This window comes from Lytechinus variegatus, chromosome 4 (genome assembly GCF_018143015.1).
Source record: "Lytechinus variegatus isolate NC3 chromosome 4, Lvar_3.0, whole genome shotgun sequence".
Lineage (NCBI taxonomy): Eukaryota > Metazoa > Echinodermata > Echinoidea > Temnopleuroida > Toxopneustidae > Lytechinus > Lytechinus variegatus.
In genome coordinates, this window is record NC_054743.1 from 25,075,559 (window position 1) to 25,097,794 (window position 22,236).

The following is a 22,236-nucleotide window of genomic DNA, read 5'->3' on the forward strand; positions in this document are numbered from 1 at the left end:
TGGGTCGGTTGGTTGAGTTTGAATGAACTGGTAGATAGTTTAGCTTGATTATTGAGCACTGATATGGTGGGCTGGTCTGGACATCATTATTCATGTTACTGTGTATATGCGACATGGTTGGTTAATTGTGATTTACTATTTACTACTATTTTATTGACCTATTTGATTGGAAGGGCTTAATTAAAATCAGAAATACAGTGGTGCTGCTTGACTTTTTACCTGGTACTTGTTGGTTGGTAATGATATAACAGGTTAGACTAATGTCATGGTTGATCTGCTTTTTAGGCCTATATGGTAATTAAATTGGCGACAAGAATATGTATAATTATGCATAATAGGTAATGCGTCATCGTGCAAGGGGGAATGGCCAAGAGAGCCATGTTTCCAACCATACGTGGGGACAGTATAGCATTACCAGGGGCCCGTTGCAGAAAGAGTTGCGTTTAAATGGAAATCAAAAAAATCAATCGCAAGTCAAAAATGCGCGCTGTTGATTGGTTGAAAATAAAGTTGCGCATGATTAGAGTTGCGATTGATTGCAACTATTTCTGCAACGGGGCCCATTACATTCTCAGCATGGTTATGGAGCCTATGATATTGAGTTATCTTGTTCGACCACCATCCTCCCTTTCACAAGATAAATACATAACTAGTCCCTCGGATCTTCAAACTCTCTGTGTACATCGGAAGTGTAGCCTAGCTGCCACATTTCCTCCATTGCTCTACTTTAATGTCCCATAAAATAAGATTTTCCTACAAATGCTGATTGTTTACGTTTATTTTCGAAGCGTGCTGAGCAATGTAAATCTTGAGCGAAATTATAAAAGTAATGAGTGGGAATTTCAACCTGATATCTTTTATGATATTAAAGTTCAAATATTAAGTATGGTCTCAAATCAAGTACCTGTCTTTTTGACTAATCACCTTCAAATGACTTGTTTATGGGGAGTTTATTTATATTATATTCCCAGAGTTTATTTGCCATTTCCAAACAACTTGAATATTAAATGATTCTGTTTGAAAAATATACACCAATAAACATTTAATAAAGAGTTGAAATTTACACATCTAATTTGTAAATCATTCATTTTATAGTTCTCAGGATTTTTAAACCTTGTACTATCTAAATGTGGAAACAACTTCTTATTCTTGGCTCTGTCACACGGTTGCACTTCGTAATTCCGAAGGTTCTTTATTCCGAACGTTCGTAATTTCGATATTCGTTAATCCGGAAACGTAAAAGGGTTCGTTAATCCGAACATTTGTGGCGTTATTTCGAAGGTTCGTTAATCCCAAAACGAAATAAGGTTCGATGTTCCGAATGTTCGTTAGTCCGAAAACGAAATAAGGTTCGTTGTTCCGAAGGTTCGTTAATCCGAAAACGAAATAAAGTTCGTTGTTCCGAAGGTTCGTTAATCCGAAAACGAAATAAGGTTCGTTAATCATTACGTTTTCGGACTGACGAACCTTCGGAAATACGAACCTCATTTCGTTTTTGGATTAACGAACCGTCGGAATTACGAACCTCACTTTGTTTTCGGACTAACGAACCTTAGGAAATACGAACCTTCGGAATAACGAACCTTCGGAATAACGAAGCTTCGGAATTACGAATGTATGCGCTCTCACACATTGCCTCCGTCTAACATTAATCGTGAAAGTTTGTTTGGGGTAGCAACTTTAGTTTGATGTCAGTGTGAATGTCTAAATAAATCTAGGCCTATAAACTGACTGGATAGTGTTATATGACAGTGTGTGGTTGGATCTTTCCTGCAAATCCAGATAATTCCTCATTAATCTAGTTGAAGATTAATTTCACTCAAAGACCGACCCGCATATACTATTTAACGATACGACATAATTATCTCCTCTAGATATCATTCTATGCTTCTTTAATATTTCTACACTGCTTAAATCTGTATGACACAATGCCAGTCACTGTCAGACTAAAAATGGCATCCTATTTATTTATTTATTTATTAAACAATATTTCAATAGGGTGCCCTTTCAGCAAAAGCTGGTATCAAAAGGGGCCCTAAAAGCATAAAAACAGTACATGTATATACAAGTGGTAAAACATACAATGTAAAACAAGGTAGAAACATATAAATCGTACATAATTATTAGAAGACAGAAGACCTATATCCTTTAGGTGCATAGGCAATAATCATGGACCTACAGGTCCATAATGCGCAGGCAAAGGAAACCGGGGGGGGGGGGGGGCTACTCGAATCATAACATGATACCTGGGCCACACCAAAGTCGAAAATACGGGTTTCTAGAACTAAAACTTGGTCTTAAGATTCGGGGTCTCTAGAACGGCTCTAAGATCAACGATTGCTAAAATGAAATGCTCTGGCCCTGACCATACCAGAAAATTTGGGGGGGGGGGGGGGGTGGAGTCTCCGGAGCAGCCCTTTCGGTCGTTGCGTTTGTTGCGTTTTTTTTCTTCTTCTAAAACATGTATGGGTCCACTTGCACTCAACCCAGGTGAGGTAAATGGGTACCGGTAGAAAGTAATTCCTACCGGTAAGAAGCTGTGTGCGCTCTGAACGCCTAGTTTAGCCGGGTAATATAGGAGCGCCTTGAGCACCTAATAATGTGGATATGTGCGCAATATAAATACCCTATATTATCATTATTATTATTATCATTATACAGTCATGTATCTGGACACACCCCTGCAGTGCCTGCACCCCCGGGTGCCATACTTACAACACGTGGAAAATGGTGTGAACTATTTACGTTTTGTATTATCATGAATGCCTCATAAACGTAGAGCTATTCAAATGAGGTTAAAAGAGGGACATAATGGAACTATCGTTATTCTTTGACCCGGCATTCAGCTTGTTCAGTTGTAAAAGTACTGGGTATAGGAGGCTGAACAACAAGCATGTCTGATAGGCCTAAATCCAACGTTAAAGGTACGTTGCATGTTTTCATGGTTCTAATAGCATAGTTGCCACGATCATCCTTTTTCGCATAATATGACCCTTTTTGGAATCAAGCATTGTTCTTGGTGTAATCTTGAAAAATATATCACAATCTGTTTTCTGCTACTTTCTGTAAAAAAAAACACACCTTATTTTCTTTATATCTGATGTGATTTAACCCGATTTATCATAAGTTGGAGAGTAGATACAGAATCTGGTGATGAAAAGTGGCAAGTGGTAAAAGGTGGCTTAAGATTATATGTTGCTTGGACCTAGCATACTTCATTTTGAATTAGCATAATCCTGAATATTGTGGAGTAGACTTGATACAGTACCGACGTTAATTGCTGCAACATACTATACTTGGTATAAAATAGCTTGCCGATTTTACTAGAATCAAATAGTTTGCATTCCTGTTGATGGTTTTGTGTGTGTGAGAGAGTGTGGATATGTTTGGGTGTGTATGTGCGTGTTAGAAGTAGGGTGATTTCCGAATAAGATTTTCAAGGACAGGACTTTTTGAATAACTCCTATTGGTAAATTTTGAAACGTTATAATAACATACTTCAGCGTGTGTTTTGTTGTCCTCCAATAGGATTGCTGCAGCGCATTAATGATGGTGAGACCATCATTGTAGCAGAGGGTTACATTTTTGCTTTTGAGCGTATGGGCTACCTCAAGGCTGGGCCGTTCACCCCTGAAGTTGTAGTGGACCATCCCGAGCTTGTACGTCAGATGTACAAGGACTTCGTGCGCGCAGGAAGTGACGTAGTCCAAGCCTTTACGGTAAATATAAAATAACATAAACCGCGTAGACTCATCTCATCTTGTCTATTGACGGTAAATATAGCTTTATAATATAGACTCTTTTTTTCTTTTTTCACATGCTCACCATGGGGATAAGATTAATAAACACCCATGATCTCCTAACCTTACCTGGAAACAAAGGGTAAAGTAAACAACTTCCTTTGCCTCCTAATCTTTCAAGTTCACCTTCAGAAATCTGTCAAACATGTACGACCCAGAAAGAGCAACATCAATACACAAGGAAGATGAAACACACAGTCATATCTTCTTTTCATAAGAAGTTAAGGGGTAACTCATGTCATAGCCTTTTAAAACAGAAATATTTGAATTATATGCAATATTGAAGTATATTCTGTTATCATTAATTGTCAATATACAGACCGCTGTTATCTGTCATCATTTAGCATAGAGTCTGTTCAAATACGACAATCAAATGAAACACGTCCACCTCTGCCGTGTTAATAATGTTATTAACAATCAATTGTTTACGGGAATCGGTATGGTTTATCTCCCCCAGTATTACGGAAATAGACACAAGATGGGGGTCGTCGGCCGAAGCGACGATCTCGAGAATCAGAATCGTCTCGCTCTTAAGATGGCCCGAGAGGTCGCAGATGAAACTGGAACACTCATGTGTGGTGATCTCAGTAACACATTCGTCTACCAATCCGATAATGACGAAGCTATAAAGACCACCAAGGAGATGTTCAAGGTAAATCACAACCGACCCAACTCTGCTAAAATTATGGAACACCAAAAATATCAAATTTGTGTTCACATTGCATGGTTTTTTAATGTTTGCTGCACCCTCTCCTAATTCTTTAATGTTGAAGGAAACTATTCTATTTGTTATTCCGAGACAGGATGACATCAGTGTCGAATGCGCTGATAAATTGAGTCATTTACTTATAAGATTTGTGAGCACTAAATAAAAGGCAAATTTAGACCAGAAGATATTTTTAAAAGGGCATTGATCAGATCTACTACCTTGATAAATTAGTTTTCCTAAACAGTTTCAGGCCAGGGATAATAAGCAATTTAAATGAAGTATCTAACATGTCTAACACCAGGTCATGTAGGTATTAAGAATTTTAGAAGAAAATGAATTAAGGGATTCTTGACTCTGACTCAGGATTGAACAAGAACGGCCCTCCGTCACAAACCGGCCCCCTCGAATTTTCTGGTATAAGCATATTTTTTTTCTACCAATTTCAATTTCGAAAGGAGCAAGTTGAGTGGGCCGTTGACGAAGGGGCCGATTACATAGTAGGTGAGACCTTTGCGTACGTCGGAGAGGCACTACTTGCAGTCGAGTCCATCAAAAAATATGGAAAAGGTAAGCTGTACACAACCATGAAGAGGATGCATCAAATGATGAGATTTCAAGGTTTGATGGCGTTACGCTCAGGGTTATCAACCATTGTACAAACTATATCTTGGCGAGGAGTGACCCAGCTGGTCATGTCTGCATTTCCTACGAACTGGAACAGGACGATGCATATTAGTCCTTATGCATAAATGGCGCTACGGTAGGGATTAAGAACCTACTTGCTACTGTGGCGAGGATAAGACGATGCAGCACCATTTTGTCTCCACCTCCGACCAAAGCAGTGTACTGCAGAACAAAAAAAGCAAGCTAATAGAGTTTGGTATTTACTACGGAGCAGCTCTCTACAACGCGCGGATTTCTTTGAATATGCAATTAAAATCAAAGTGGCGAGCCGAGAGCCGGGGCCGAGAGGCATTTGTCGAAAAATGGTGGACCGGGTCAGCAGATCATCAGAAGATTTTGACCGGACGAACAATTGCAGATATGTCATTGTCCAGAGTCAAGAGATTCCGTTGCTGTCCCGGTCCACCAACTTTCGAGAAAAGCCTCTCAGCTCTCTTTCTTAACCGGGCAGGACGTATGTAGTGAGCAGTAGAAGACCTCCACATCACTCATATCACCGGATTATGTTTATCGTATGTGTGTGATCGTTGTTGAAAATGAACAGCATTTTATGATGCAGTATTTTGATCATTTACTCGTAAGAAAAAGCGATTCTATACGCCCGTCGATTTACCATCTTTAAACTACTCCTTCTCCCACTTTCTCGTTTTCAAAGGAGTCCCTGCTGTTGTCACGCTGTCGTCACACGTGAAATGCGACGAAGAGGGTCGAACTTGCACACTCGATGGGGTCGAAATGAATGAGGCGCTTCGACAGCTGGCCGAGGCAGGGGCTGATGTGGTTGGATTCAACTGCACACGGGGGCCAGAGACAATCATGAAATTGGTCGAGAGTGCCTCAAAAGCTGGACTAAAGGTTTACACTTATGAACAATTCTATTAACTTCGTTAAAAATAAGTATCACCCAATTATCATTATAACGAATGATGAACATGATGAGGTAGAACAAAACCAACCCAAACTGAGGAAGGGGATCTTGAAGTTTGGAACGAACACTGCGATTCAGGATCCAACATCATTTAAACAATTATCACATGTCAACTTACAATCATTCTAATTATGATGAAGAAATAAGTAAGCGTAAGAACTCAAACATGTCATGCCAAACAAGAAGGCAGGTTTTAAAGTGTTTGGAATGATGGGGGGGGGGGGGGCGGACATCCCGTTCACGAGGCGGACGCGCTCCCATTTAATCGAGATTTCAAATAATTTCTTTTTCATTTGGTATACAGGTCCCATTAGCTGTTCTCCCTGTGGTTTACAGAACGACAGACGAGTACCCATCTTTCTCTTCCATCCCGGACCCAAAGACAGGTTGGTATGTCTGCCGTGATGCAAGAGCAATGTGCACAGCATATATCACAAATTACTCAATATTACTCTCTGCCCATTTGGCTCACCACTCACTAGGAAAAGGGCTTTCTAGGAGAAAGTCATTCGTGAGTCAGTCATGGTAAGTCGTGCGGGGACTTTTTCCGAACAGGCGCGGCGCCAACAAATGCATTAAAATCGGGGACCGGGAATAAAGATGGCCTCCATGTAACCATAGTGGCATAATTTTACAGGGGTATAATAGAGTTACACGCCACAGATTATATCATAAAGCTATTTCTGATTATATCGTCTCTGACCCTCTTCCCATTATCTCTCACATGCAGGTGAAAGAGCCTTCCCAGACATGGACTGCCTCTTGTGCTCACGAAGAGAAGTCGTCGCGTTCGGGCAACACTGTGCCAAGCTGAAAATACCGTACGTAGGGCTATGCTGCGGCAACGCCCCTCACTACACAAGAGCTCTTGCCGAATCGTACGGCCGTCGCCCGGTGGCCTCCAAGTACTCGCCTGATATGACGATGCATGGGTGGTTCGGAACAAAGAAAGAAGTCGTCAATGACCATTATTCTTCAGCCTACAAGACTTTCGAAAAGGATAACTTTTAGTGCAGTTACTATGTTAATTTGTGATTCGATTGGTACTAACTTGTTGTCACGGTTTGGTCTGGTTGGTCTGCAGGCACAAATTCATATTCGACACTTTGACTAAGATTGTACCATGTCTGGAATGAAAACTAGACGCCAAACTCTATGTCTGTGTCAGTTAAGTTTATTGGTGATACACATTTCGATATCACTATTGCTTAATCATGGTGAAATATAGTAAATCTGAATATTGGGCGAAGAAACAGAATATTTGAAACGATAAATAAATGTTACACTTATACGGCGTATTACATTGACATTTTAATGTGCTTTACAAAAACATTAAACTAAATCAATTTATTTCAAGTTTTGTATCCCTGTTGTCCTTCGTACCAAACCTTCAATATTGTTCAAGATCATTGCGGACTCCCTAGTTTAATTTTCGAAGGTTTGAAAATAAGAGGTCTCTCTAAAATTAAATCTATAAGCTGAGGGGTGTGTCACCGAGTAGACTTATATGTTTTTATGCATGTCAGCATTATTATCGGATCAATAAGATTGTTCATATAATACAAATTCTATTTGTACTATTTGTACTTTCTATATCGTAAAATTTTATATTGTGAAAGGTCCAAAAAGGTTGAACTTTACATTATGATTGTACACTGTGTTGAAAAAAAAAGAAAGAAAGCAAAAGAGATAACTTATGACGATGGTTTTCATAATCCATGATATATGTCAATGGTCGAATAAAACACTTTTACATCATGAGATGAAAAAGAATCAGACTCTCGGAATATCATCGAAATACATTGGTGAGACTCTTTTAGCATTTTTTTTCGTTTACTAAGCTTACGCACTCACAATTTTCTTGTAATTATGCTTATAATAATATATTTTTATAATATATATGTACGAAAAAATAAAAAAAATGTTAATCTGTTAGACTCCTCTTCTTTTTAAAACGCTTAAATAATTTCAAAATATTAAATGCATATTAAAAACCATATTAATTACAAACGTCATTTTGCATATATCTCTCTTTTTTGTATATCACTGTATATATTTTTTCTCTTATTTGTTTTGTTTTTGTTGAAATGAATTTGTCCTGAGGTTGAGTTGTCTTTAAAGCTTTCAAATGTAAAATTGAACTTTGAGCAAATTGGATTGGAAGTCGCAATATTCTAGGTCTTTTATCATGTTCATAATGTTTACATACAGCCCTTTCTTTACAGTTCAATGTTAACAGGAAGATGAACAGTCAATATGGTGATGGTGGTGGGAGGGGCGGTCGATAGTCAGTTGCTCGCCATCTATCTGGTAATTCCAGCATTTTTTGCATTGCGAATTAAAACCCGAACAAATTACAGCGAATGTGTCCCATTGGTACGTTAAATGGTCCTGGTGACCGACCGCTCAACCGCATTCTGGAAAGATTCAAGCTCTACCTGGTATGGGAAAATAATCATGTTTACAATTGGTAGTTAGAATTCAAACAGTTGTACTTACAGTCAAAAGCTGGAATAAAATGAAATATATGAATTTACAGTCGATGATTAACTCTACGGGAATGGATTTTTTAAATTGTGTCTACATCCAATAGTATACATTGTAGAGATAAAAAAAGGAAATAACTATGTTTTCATTAAATATATAAAAACTTTACAAATATTCATGAAATCAAGGGTGATGAGAGGCATGGCTGAAAACTCGCACCAAAGTCATTTAACTCATCCCCAAGCCCCTTATGTTCCGTGTAGAATGGTTTTAGTTGTCATTAAATCTATGGCTCCGGCCATAGATATCAATAAGAGCGATCTGCAGTCAACGGCTGAACTGATTATATTTTTATCCTTGATAAAAAATGAATGTCAAACTCTGAAATTCTATGGTATCAAATGCTGTTTATCAGTCCCAGTGTTTGATACCCAGTCTTAAAGTCACCTACAACAATCGAGCAAAATATTTTCCTTTAAGTATGGAAAACTTTCTTGCACTAACTCTACATCATCTGTTCGGTAGAAACCCCTGATCTGTACATGTATACAGATCAGTGGTAGAAACTAATCTTGCTTGTTCTCTTAAATGAACTTGGCCTACTTACCATTATACATCGACTCCACGTATTATAATATGAAATTTTTAAACATGGCACTTGTTTAGCATACAACTCTTAATCTAGTCTTTGAACCCCAGTATGAGCCTAACGGATCTAGCCAATTCCTGTTCGGTGTCTATATGTTCATTGGTCAGGGTTGGACCAGTTGCGTGTTTCCGAACGTTGCTAAAAATGAAAAAAAAACCAAGACATTAAAATTTGCTTCTTACATATTGCATCATTCACATCGTCATTACGGTCATGTGACTTTGCTCTTTATCAAACTTAGCTTGGAGAATGGAGAGAAATGCGAAATATCAGGAAAGAGTCACGAGTAACCCTTTATAAATCCCTTTATTAATCTGATGCACTGATCATTGTATAGACGCTTGAATCGCAAAGAGCTAATCAAACACCTTTCCATCTGAAACAAAACAAAATGTGAACCAAATATCTTTTGAAAACGAATTCCAAATTTGATTTATCATAATGGAGAATAGTGTTCTTATCTCAATGCCAACTCGCTCTGCTGTATTTTTTTTAAATTAAATTTATTTCCGTTCAAAAACAAACAACAATATATATATAATGAAACATGTGAATTCATATATGAAAACGGGAGGATGGCCCTACTCAGCAGCATCAGTCATGGTGCTGCTGGTCTACCGAGGGGTCCTCATTAATAACCATGATAATAACCATGATAGCGGAAATACAATAACCGTGAAGAACACAATACAGATGACAGTGGCGCATTCACAGAGAGCATAGCTTATGTGGGAGTGAGGGGGGGGGGGTGTCCCCGACAACAACAAAAAATGGCGGGCTTTTGTTTGGCTTCCCGGGATTTTTTGTTTGCTTCCCTAATTCGTGAATTTGACCGATCTTCATTATTATTATTATTATTGTTATTATTTTTCATTGTCATAAAATCGTTGACCTTCATGGCAATTTTTCCAGTTCAGTGACTCCACTGTCACAACGAAAGTAACAACTCCAGTACGATCAAAACTTATTATATCATGTCTTAATGAACTACCTTCGGTCGGTTTGGAGTTGTGTTCGTCCGTGTGTCTGCGTTATTCCCGACCTTTCGTTTGAGGACGCGGACGCTTATTTACAACGGTAGTTGACTTTGGAAGGGACTTTTTGGGCCCGTCATCATGGTCGTAAAACTCAGTCCTGCAATGCAAATTGTGTGACATGAGATTTTTTTTTCGTTTCGCATCTGCGACGGAAACATTCAATATGCGTTTCGTGTGCAAAATTCTGGTTGCTACTATGGTAACAGCGATTTATCCGATTGAGGACGACTTTCCAAAGCCACATTTGACTCCTCCTAGAGCTCGAGAGTCCGCCCGGGGGGCCCACTTCCATTGATTAGTGGATACCAGTAGCGACCACCCGTAAAAGGGGACAGAGTGGGCAGGTACGTTACGTATATAGGCCTATGTAACGTTATAAGGGTGTCAAAACGATGTTTAAAATGCTGGAAAAAGGGATATATATTCAATACTTGTAGGGTTTCACAAGCCAAATACTTGTTAAGAGATGCATTTTCATAATCTGGAAAAGAATTGCTTCACTTGTTTAGCATGTTTAGGGTACTTTTCGAAACCCATGGTCGTGCCTGGTATCCACTCATCAATGGAAGTGGTCCCCCGGAATTTGAATCTAATCCCCATTTCTGGGGAATGTAAAAATATATGCCCCTCACATCGTGTGCGAGAGGCATATCGATTGTGTATAAGGAGTAAACAAAAGAAACAAAGAAACAAACGAAACAAAAGGAAACGAGTTCAAAGGTATCGCATATGATGTGTACATATCAACGCATGCGAAATGTTCGGCTGGAGAGGTTGACTTATCCATATGAAATCAATTGCCAGTGATCCACCAATAATCCACATCAAATGTAATATCGATTCGATGGACTGTAATGATCTATATTTAAGCCTTCATTCAGTAAGTTTTTCCTCACTCAATATGTTCTCGATTTGTTTGAAAAACCACTTTCTTATCCATGTCATAAATCTATTTTAGGCCCTGCATTTTGAATATCTCCAGCCATCAGTCGTTATATACATGCATGCGGTACGGGTGTCGCGGAAAGGGATTTTGCACACGAAAAGCAGATTTGTAGGGCCTGTAACCCCCCTGTTACACAAAGCTTAGCATTGATCGTAGAGCAGTTTTCTACGTTTGATTCTATTGACTGTAATGCACAATCAATCTTAAAAATCAAGTGTATGATTAAGCGTTAACTTTTGTGTTAGGGGACCCTAATACTAGCGTCCGTGATGATTGCGAAAGGTCCCAATTTTCTTTGGACTATGAACCCAAATGCAAGTCGACAACAAAGATAAGCAATAAATATCCATGTTTCCAGATAACCAGGTTCTGTTCGACTTTTCGTTACTTTGTCTTTAAGAAGCTGAATTCCTGTCGTTGGAGAAGAATAAACAGTCTTACCATGCCGAAATGCAAAGGTAGGTTTTGTTTTCTATTTAAAGGGGAATCCAACCCAAATAAAAACTTGTTTTTATAAGAAAAAGAAAAATCAGACAAGTTGATAGGTGAAAGTTTGAACAATATTGGACAAACAACAAGAAAGTTATGAATTTTTAAAAGTTGTAAATATTGGTAATCACTATATTCATGGACACTTCAAATTGGCCGCGTATGGGATGTAATTGTGATGTAAGGCAAGGACTACTCTTTCATGTACTCCACTACATATTATGGCTAAAATGTCATTTTTCCAAAAAGTTTTATTTCAAATTATATTTTTCTTTCATGAGGACATTAAACAATATTCTACCTGGGTTATATTTAGATTACTGCCCCAGGGGAGTGGGTAATTAGGAGAAAACCACAAATCCCTGATAATAAAGTACATGGCCTATGGGAAAGTTGTCCTTGCCCCTTGTCATAATTTACTTACCCAGTTGCCAATTTGGAATCTACATACTATTAGTGATCCCAATTTTTAAGCAGCTATAACTTTCTTATTGCTTGTCCGATTTCTTTCAAATTTTCACCATTCTGTTTCATTTATTTTTCTCCTTCCCCACACAACATTTTATGGCCAAGGCTGGATTCCCTTTAAATTATGTCCGTGAAAATATCTTCAAAGATAATACGATTAATTGAACTATTAGTTTGTTCTTCAGAAGAAATAATTTTACACAAACAGGTAATTCAGATTGTTTATCTGCTATTGAATAAAATCAAATCGATGTAAGAGTAGATAACATTTAATAAAATGGAATTACATTTATGTATGTATGTATATAATCGTGGAATAGCATAAGCTTGATAAGAATTCACCCGACATAAACTGGTAGAACTCGCTAGAAATGAATAAACAAGCAACCTGTTTTTAATTTAGCTTGATGACATGATTAAAATGCCTAATATTTTAGATTTTGTTTATCGATGACGGTTAGGATTGGAAATTAAAATAGGTCAGACAGAACTTTCAAGCATATTTACAAAATAATTATTTTTGTTTTGTTCGCATAAAGATTTGAAGACAATAGACTCATTTATGTTCTTAACCATTGTTGGGCAATAGGGTGACATGCAGCGGTATAATTCCAGCTGGAAAGAACACTGTATTTACAGTATAGGACTAAGTGGGTTTCAGATCAAAAAATGCTAAAATCTCAAATTAAACAATGTCAAGATAATTTCACACAGTGAAAACCTCCACAGTGTGAGTGTTCAGTGTGTTAAATCGTGGAATCTGTGAATAAGAGATTTTCCAATGCTAAATGTGAGCATTTTAACGATGTGGAGATGATTTCTCATTGTGATCTGAATTGTCAACACAACGTGAGGACACTGTAAACACAGTATGAACTCACTGTGAACATACTGTGAGCACACTGTGAACAAACTGTGAACTCACTATGAACACACTATGAGCACACTTTAAACACACAGTTAACTCACTGTGAACACACATTGAAAACACTGAGCACAATGTGAAAACACTGAATTTACTGTAAACTCACTGTGAACACGCAGCGAACTTACTGTGAATACACTGTGAAAACACTGAGCACACTGCGAAAACACTGAGCACTCACTGTGAACACACTGTGAACTCACTGTGAAAACACTGAGCACACTGTGAAAACACTGAGCACACTTTGAAAACACTGAGCACACAATGTGAACTCACTGTGAACACACTGTGGACACAATGTGAACTCACTGTGGAACATACTGTGAGCACACTGTGAACTCACTGTGAAACATACTGTGAGCATACTGTGAACACCCTGTTAACTCACTGTGAACACACTAGGACACTAGATCTTTTCCAACAGAGATATCTTTATTTACCAGACCTAATTCCGGTATTACTTTCCTTCCCAGGACTGGTCTCCTCGAGCGCATAAAGGATGGAGAGACTACCATTATCGCTGAGGGGTATTTATTTGCCTTTGAACGTCTTGGCTACCTGAAAGCAGGACCGTTCACCCCTGAAGTTGTAGTGGATCATCCCGAGCTTGTACGCCAGATGTACAAGGATTTCGTGCGAAGCGGAAGTGACGTAGTTCAAGCATTGACTGTAAGTTGACCTCATCACCATGCAGGGGTACAGGAGATTTCACTTCGAATTCCCTTAAATATTATGCAAAGTTTTAATACTGCATCATTCATATCTAAAGTATTAAATTGTAAAGTACCTCATATAAAACGCTGTAAAAAAAATATCAAAGATACAAATGTGCTTTTGTTTTGTCCAGATGATTTAAAATTATGTGCAAATTAGGTTTGTTTTTAATTCCGAATCAGATAAAGAAACACTTTAAAGAAAATCTAAAAATTAGTAATAACACACATACACAGATTATAATCATTATTATGAAAAACAGATTTCCGCACTGTTTTTTTTCTGGAGATGAAATAGAAGTCATTTTAAAATCAACATATCAAGTTCAATCGGATTCTGTTTAGGAATCATAAATTCAGAGAAGAAATCCATGGATCTTATTAAGGCTCCCGTAAAAAATAATCTAAACTATCTAAGATATTGACGGTAGACGTGATAAGCTGTTTTAAGGCCAGTGTTGAACAGATGGGAGGGAAAGGGGCGCTCGCCCCCAATAATTTTTACACGAATGGGGAAAAAAGAGAAAAGGAGAGAGAGAAGGTGGAAACGTGATATTATTTTTTGAATATCATTGTCAAAATCTATAATTGAAAATTTGATTTTTTGTGATAAAAAAATGAAATGTTTGCACGCTTGCTTCGGTCGCTCGCATTATAAAAAATGCCAGATACGTCATATCTGGCCCATTACGCCATTGGTCAAGGCAGATTATGTTCATTAAACCTTTTTTCCCTCCTCAGTACTATGGAAACAGATACAAGATGGCCATCGTCGGTCGTGGTGACGAGCTGGAAAAGCAGAATCGTCTCGCCCTTAGACTAGCGAGGGAGGTCGCCGACGAAACAGGTACCCTAATGTGCGGGGATATTTGTAATACATTCGTCTACCAACCCGGCAATGAGGAGGCTATCGAGAAGACGAAAGCGATGTTCAAGGTTAGCTGGTTAGGTGATATTATATCGATAGATTGTTTAACATGGCATTCAAACTGAAATTTAACATGGTTCTATAGTGGGTCTTATATTTATTTGATGTGCATCGGCTTTAATTCAGAGCAGCACACAATTTCATTTTGGGTAGGTCAATATCGCTCGTCACTATGTTCATAAATCATTAGGACCAAAATTATTTCAACTAAGATCATTGTCATGCGTGATAGCCTAAATCGTAGAACATGGGTCGCAAACTGTGTCGAGACACCATCTTCTGTTACCAGTAATTTAAAGCGAACGTTTTTAATTTCATTAGTCGAATAAAATGAATTTCATCTTAATCACCGGCAGATCTCGAATGAGAAGAAAATACCTACAAGCTATTACAAATCTAAAGGTTTTGCATTTTAAAATGATTAATCCCATTAGGAACAGATAGAATGGGCAGTGGACGAAGGGGCTGATTTCATAATGGGCGAGACGTTTGGAATGTTTGGTGAAGCTCTTCTTGCTGCACAGGCTATCAAAGAACACGGAAAAGGTGGGTCCATATTTCTCTTTCTATTCTAAAGTTCAAAAGGTTTAAGGGCGTATATACGCTTTCTTGCTAGCTGTCCAGTAAAACAATATCACATCTCATCTTCTGAATATTCAACGATTTGTATGGTGCCATTAAAGTATGAGGGCAGGCAAAGAAGTGAAGACAAGTCTTTGTCGGCATTAACATGATAGCGAGAAGAAGGCGTCGACTTGACAACTTCGCCGACATCTGGCCTGTTGCCATTTTGGCAAATTCGGTAGCAAACTTTTAATGCTTCCTGGGTATCATCCTCATTGGTCTCTGGGTTAAAACCAAATCCAGGTCGCTAATTGGTGACCAAACTGCCCGGAGGGGCCACTTACATTGACGAGTGGATACCACGCGCGACCAAAAAAAACCCGTAAAAAGAATGTCTTTTTCACGATCATGACGATAGGGCACGTTACGTACGTAACGTGATAAGGGTGTCAAAAACACAAAAATAATGAAAAAAGGGTATCTATTTCGCTAGGAAAATTACGTGTTTAGGGTCGAATTTGCGGGGATGATAAAACAAAATTAAAATGTTTTATAAAGAATGTCCTTTTTGCCCCAACACTTCGTGTTTAGAGTCCGATTTGCGCGAGGTGTAGAAGGTGGGGTCGTACTTAACCAATAAGGTAAAGCCGACGACCGAAGGACCCGTAACAATAAAACATTCCTGTACTTGTTTAGGGGTTCATTTCAGGGAATATTTGCCAAGAGTATCGTTTTGTTTCCAATATTTGTTAAGGGTAGGGTTTCACACGCCAATACTTGTTAAGGGGTGCATTTTCAGAATATGGAAATTACGTGTTTAGGGTGCTTTTCGAGACCCCATGGTCGCGCATGGTATCCACTCGTGAATGGAAGTGGCCCCCCCGGGCCAAACTGTTAAATGTTTGCAAAGCAAACAACCATCATAACCATAGCCAAATTATCGTGCGGATTGACTGGCGATCAGTTTTCTGGACGAGCTTCACAACGATGTGATTTTCTACTAATTTTCTACAAGCTCTGCTTTTTATTTAGGCTCCTCACTTTTTACATTTTGTAGTGTACCTTATGATTAAATACTTATGTTAGATACTTAATTTGATCATTGATACACTATTTTTATGAATACATTTGTTATATATATTATGATATTTGTTTTAAAAGTGGAATCAATAAATGAAATGAAATGTGCCTTATGCCGCTGATTGCAATTTTGGGCCAATTTAGGCATCGAAAGAGAATAAATGTTTATTTTAATGATTGTACGATAAGAGGAAATGGGATAGCTCACGGGGGGTGGGGGTGGGAATAATATTCTTTTACATAATTTTTTTTCATTATAAATATTAAATCAGCAAGAATATGCTGTACTGCAGTCTCGACCCTTTTAATGTTTAAGAAATCGAACAAATTAAGTTTAATTTCAAGCTTAATTTATAAACTTCAACTGCATTCTTATTCTATATCCCATAGGCCTGCCAGCAGTTATAACCATGACTCCTCACGTCAGCCGAGACAGCGAAGGTCGACTCTGTACACTCGATGGAGTCGAGTTCAATGAAGCCTTCAGGAGATTAGTCGAGGAAGGGGCAGATGTCGTAGGGTTGAACTGCACCGAGGTCCAGAACTTATCATGCCTATGATGGAAGGCGCCATCAAAGAAGGGATTAAGGTAAACGACAATTAGCAAATGTTTCGAGTTGGATTTTTTTGAGGTGGGGGTGGGGGGGGGGGGGGGGTCCGCAAAAGATGGCCCGAATCCAGATCCCCAGAAAAAGAGAAAAAATTATATGCTTTCGAGAAAGGTAAACGTTTCTTGCGGTACGCATATGTTTTCGAAGAATTCTTAAGATCTTACCGGTTCATAATTCATAGAACTGTCAACATAGTTATTGCTTGTACATTAAATCATTTTTTGTTTGTTTGGGGGGGGGGGCATATAATATTCATAGTCAATGTAAAATGACCTCTTGCGAGCTATGCTACAACCTATCCTACCTGAACGTGCTGATGTCTTTGATGAAAAACATGACCGTTCCCTCAATGTGTCATAATTAAAAAAGAGTAATATACACTGTAAAAAATACTGGGTAAATTTTAAGCAGCAGCACGAGGGTAATTATGTGTCCAACCAATTTGGGGCAGTATATTACGGAAGCATATTGTCCAGTAAGGTTTAAAAATGTGCAGCAATTACTTAGAATGGGCAAAAGTTTTATCACACTGGATGAATAAAAATGCCCCCAAAGAAACGCCCAATGTTGGTTGGACACATACATATAATTACCCTCATGGATCATTTTCACCCAATTTTTTTTTAGACTTTCTCATTTTTTTATCGACTGTTTACCTGTCAGGCACCTCTGGCCGTTTTACCTGCTCCCTACCGTACCACCGAAGAGTACCCATCAATGCTCTCTATACCGGACCCTAAAACAGGTGAGAAAATTATCCTTAAACACCTGCCAACGACGCATACATTGAGGGGAATCAATAAATATGATCGATATTCGATTATTAGAAGTATCATCAAGATTTTTTTGTTTTCTGGTCGAGATTTCGTCACCTTGTAACATATCAGCTTATCCAAAGGAATAGAACTTACGACACGAGTCCTGGCTCAAATGATATTTTTCTTATTATTTCCTTTACGATCTAATAACTGACTGTGTCTTCTTTTAAAAAGGCGATAAGAACTAACGTCACCATCTTGTCTGTCCCATATCCCATTCTCTTGGGTCCAGTCGGGTATATCCGCAAGCCTTCGGGGATGTCATCAATTCTCCTTGCATGACTACGCAAAACTAAGGATTCGTTTTGCTCTGTTTCGTAAATGCCGACCCCTAGAGATTATTCACTGTCTGTGCTGCGTGTTATGTATTAAAAAAATGAGATGATACTTTCAAATAATTATGAGACACTTTTCTATCTTTCTGGAAGAACGGTAATCTAATTATTGTTATATCTTTTGTCGAATAATTTTTTTCTTCTCTTTTTTTCATTGAAAATGTCAGGAAAGAGGGCTTTTCCAGACAACCTCAACTGCTTACTCTGCTCCCGTACTGACATCACTGAGTTTGGACAGCGGTGTGCCGAACTAAAAATACCAATAGTGGGTCTGTGCTGCGGGAACGCCCCTCACTACACACGAGCTCTCGCCGAATCGTACGGTCGCCGTCCAGAGGCCTCCAAGTATTCGCCCAATATGACGATGCACGGGTGGTACGGCACCAATAAGGATATTGTGAATCAACACTACAGCGATACTCTTCAGAAGCTACCAAGTCTTTGATTTTATCGTCAGTTGATTTCGATAATACTAGATGTGATTGAATATTGAATTGAATTATGGAGTTTTGTGTTACGCAATGAATTCCATGAAGCCATAGACATTTAAAACAAATGCAGTTTAACAGTGCAAAAGCTCCGGTGTTGATTAACCACCAACCCGGAATCTATATTGTGTCCACGCTAGAGAAGTGTTAAACAACACGTCACCACTTTGGTTTTGGTCTAACACCAGATAGGTGTTTATAAAACACCTATTAGTATTAGAACAGCATCGGTTTGATTGCACTGTTATGGTGTTGTTCCAATGGACACAAGATTGCGGGCTGGTTGCAAATCAACACCGGAGTCTTTGCAGCGTTCCTTCTTAAAGTAAAGAGATGAATATACAGGCAAAGTAAGGTCAGGCTAGGCTCCATACACCATATTATTATCATCATTTTAAATTGTATTTTAGAAAGGGCTGGATGAGGGGCAGGTCATATTCTCCGAAGCCATTGGGGCCAATTTGTCCCAGGTTTGGCTCTGTCATAACTTCTAGAGCCAATTAGGAGGAAGATTATTCTCTAGATCGAGATAACACTTATCGAAAGACGTTGTTTTTTTTTTCTTTACTTCAATAGATGATTTAAACAATTAATGTCACAGAAAACAACACTAACAAAAAGTGTCAAAAACGTAAGTGCAATATATGTAGTGACATTGACAATTGTGACTTCAAAATTAAAACGAAGTCAATCCGGTTACTGTCGGTTGATCCGTTCACTTGAGTTTCGGGATTTGAAAAAAAAAAAAAACATAGACATGGAAATGGGTTTCAAGCGTGTAAGGGTCCAAGACGTTATGATAACCCCTTTGCACAATTTTACCGAAAGATGGCGTCGTTTTGAAATCCAAGAGAGATGGAATGGTTTAATCTAAAGTAGCTTATGTTGAAGATCTGATTTGAATTTGTATTTATTCATATCACGTCAATATTCAGTGAACTATCATCTACGACCATCTGTCCCATATGTTATGTAACATAACATGTATATTTCAATTTTTAATGGTTCGATAACTATTTTTTTTCTTTCAGGAGCGGGTGTGAAATAATTTGTCGATATTCTGAAGGTAAAATAACATCATTGTATTAAAGTAAATGACAATGCATTGATGTTTTTTTAACTACGCGATATATGAGGAAGCTGATCGCATGTGACGTCACAAATGGACAAAAAATTCTTATATCTTTTAATATATTTTGTGGATTTCCTCAAATATTTACCAATATTTTCCTTTATTAGGTTTTCTTGCTATTTTTACGATAAGCCGTTTGTCAGGATGAACTTCCCCTAATAGAAAGGAAAAAAGAAGGGTCACTGGCTTAATGGTTTCTATTCATATTCCTTAGTTTGTTTAGAAATTAATTGTAGGGCAGCCCCCTTATACAGTACGTATTTGATGTATCAATATTTGGAGTGGAGGAGATCTCTAAAGTATTCCGCATGTATACGTTTTGTTTACAAACGGAAAGATGATGATGCTTTAAATTGTAGAAGTGACAGGAGAAATTTCATTTTTCTCGAGGCTGAACAATATCGTGTCTGATTTTAAGGAAATACAAAAAAGTGAAGACTTATTAAAATAATATGAATTTGAGAACAAATAATTTTGTGTTTAAATTTGTCATATTAATCCATTTATTTGTATGAATATCATTTGATTTTGAACTGTACACGTATTTTGATTTATCGTGAATAAAATTGCCCATTGAGCCAAATGTGGAAATGGATGTCTGTGTGCGTCGTATAGTCAATATTGGTTATATAACGCCATCTGTTGGTTCAATATAAATATTTTTGTGAAGATTGTACTTTTTCTCTTTTGTTTTTATATCGTCTACACTTTTGTTTACAGTTTCAACGAGTGAAATGACACAAGGATTTCATGAATTTCACTCTGAACGCTTTATGGTGTCTTTTTTCTGCGTTATTATCGCTCATATCCAATAAAAATGCAAGGAATTCATTTGCTTCCAAAAGTATAGTAACCACTTGATGAAACAAGGCTGCCCAGATTAAGGTATTATTATCATATGCAAAATACGTACGCTATAAGATGAAAATATCGCCTTCAAATCACTGGGAGCAAATTTGCTGAATACTATATTTCTCTTCTTATAACATCGTCGGAGGTTTGTCGCTGAAAGCAAAAACAAATTTTCAAGAAAATCAAAGACCATTCGGCCATTTTTAATATGTTGCATGTCAAATGATTACAACTTTAAAGGGGAAGTTCACCCTGACAAAAGTTTATTGTGAAAATAGCAGAAAAAATAATAAAAAATATTGCCGTAGGTTTGAGAAAAATTCATCAAATAATTAAAAAAGTTATTAGAATTTCAATTATTTGAGTTGTGACGTCATATGCGAGCAGCATTCCTACATAGCGAATGGTAAAATATCAGTGAAATGTCATTTTCTCAGAAAATTGAAAATGGTTTTCACTGTAACTTTTGTATATCAATAGACAAATCATTTCATACCCGATCATGAAAAGAAAAGAAAATTAAGTCATCAGGAACCATACAAAATTTGAAATTCATACATTTTATATTACATAACACATGGGGCAGCTGCTCGTTTATGACGTCACAAATCCAAAATTTTGAACTCTAATAACTTTCTTACTCTTTAACGGAATTTCCTCAAACCTTCACCAATTTGTTTTACTATTTTTTCTGCTATTTTCACAACAAAGTTTTCTTCAGGGTGAACTTCCCCTTTAAATGTAAATTTTGTATTGTGCATCCGATGCTAAAAAATATATATCACCTAATTATGTTCATTAACTTTTCGGTCTTTGAACCTTTCATTGCGCTATTATCTTTTAGTTCTCAATCCCTTTCCATGAGGCCTTCAATTCGTCAATGCTTTCTAGTTGCTTTCCAAAGATGACATGTACGACCAAAAGAGAGGTAATTGAAATGCCGCAATTGATGAAAAAATACGGAATTAAATGGAAAATGACAAAGAACATGACACATAAACAGCTATGAAAATAAATATTTCCAGGTATTTAGTATCGACTATGTACCGAGATAACCACAAATGCAGACTTTCCCACGAGTCATTCAATGCAAAAGCTACAGTGAAAAGGATATGTGGAAAACTCACTCAACTTTAAAGGTAAACATTTTTATTTTGTAATACGCACATATACATTTAACTTAATTATTCTTTTTTTAAACCATACGTCTATACAGTGGCGGACCGTGACCCGGAGGAGACAATGCATTGGGGGGCACAGCATTGTTTACAGACAATGCAGTGCCCCCCAATGCTTTGTCTCGTCCGGGTCACGGTCTGCTACTGCGTCTATACCTGATAATTCTTGCTCGACCAGAGCCCATTTTTGCAGCGCACGTTCTTCAGCTACCAAATCCATGAATATTATTTTGCTGAAAACTATAGATGTGACAGCAGATTCTTCCCTCAAATGGACTAATTTCCCACTGTCATCAGTAGATAATAAGGAGTGTTATGCATATGACGTTTGGAAAGTTTTGCTCCGAGACGCACGACGGGGTTGAAGAACACAGTAAATGTATTGAAAATGTCCGTCAAATGACAATGAATAGCT

General features: G+C 37.8%; 1 protein-coding gene and 1 pseudogene across 1 annotated transcript; both read left to right on the forward strand.

Annotated features, from left to right (window-relative positions):
- The first annotated feature begins 2,780 nt into the window (after positions 1–2,780).
- LOC121412617 (betaine--homocysteine S-methyltransferase 1-like) lies at positions 2,781–7,876 on the forward strand. The gene is made up of 7 exons (XM_041605397.1): positions 2,781–2,924; positions 3,529–3,719; positions 4,258–4,452; positions 4,965–5,076; positions 5,849–6,048; positions 6,426–6,507; positions 6,852–7,876. Exons 1-7 carry the CDS (start codon positions 2,894–2,896, stop codon positions 7,130–7,132), a joined length of 1,092 nt encoding a protein of 363 aa, XP_041461331.1. The 5' UTR covers positions 2,781–2,893; the 3' UTR covers positions 7,133–7,876.
- A 3,710-nt stretch (positions 7,877–11,586) lies between these two features.
- Positions 11,587–20,427, forward strand: LOC121412618 (annotated as a pseudogene).
- The last annotated feature ends 1,809 nt before the right edge of the window (positions 20,428–22,236 follow it).

Bases quoted from the DNA above. Each gene is read 5' to 3' on its own strand.
- LOC121412617 (XM_041605397.1), top strand. From the start codon at position 2,894: ATGTCTGATAGGCCTAAATCCAACGTTAAAG. The intron at 2,925-3,528 runs GTACGTTGCATG...GTCCTCCAATAG, and splicing joins GCCTAAATCCAACGTTAAAG to GATTGCTGCAGCGCATTAAT. The intron at 3,720-4,257 runs GTAAATATAAAA...TATCTCCCCCAG, and splicing joins ACGTAGTCCAAGCCTTTACG to TATTACGGAAATAGACACAA.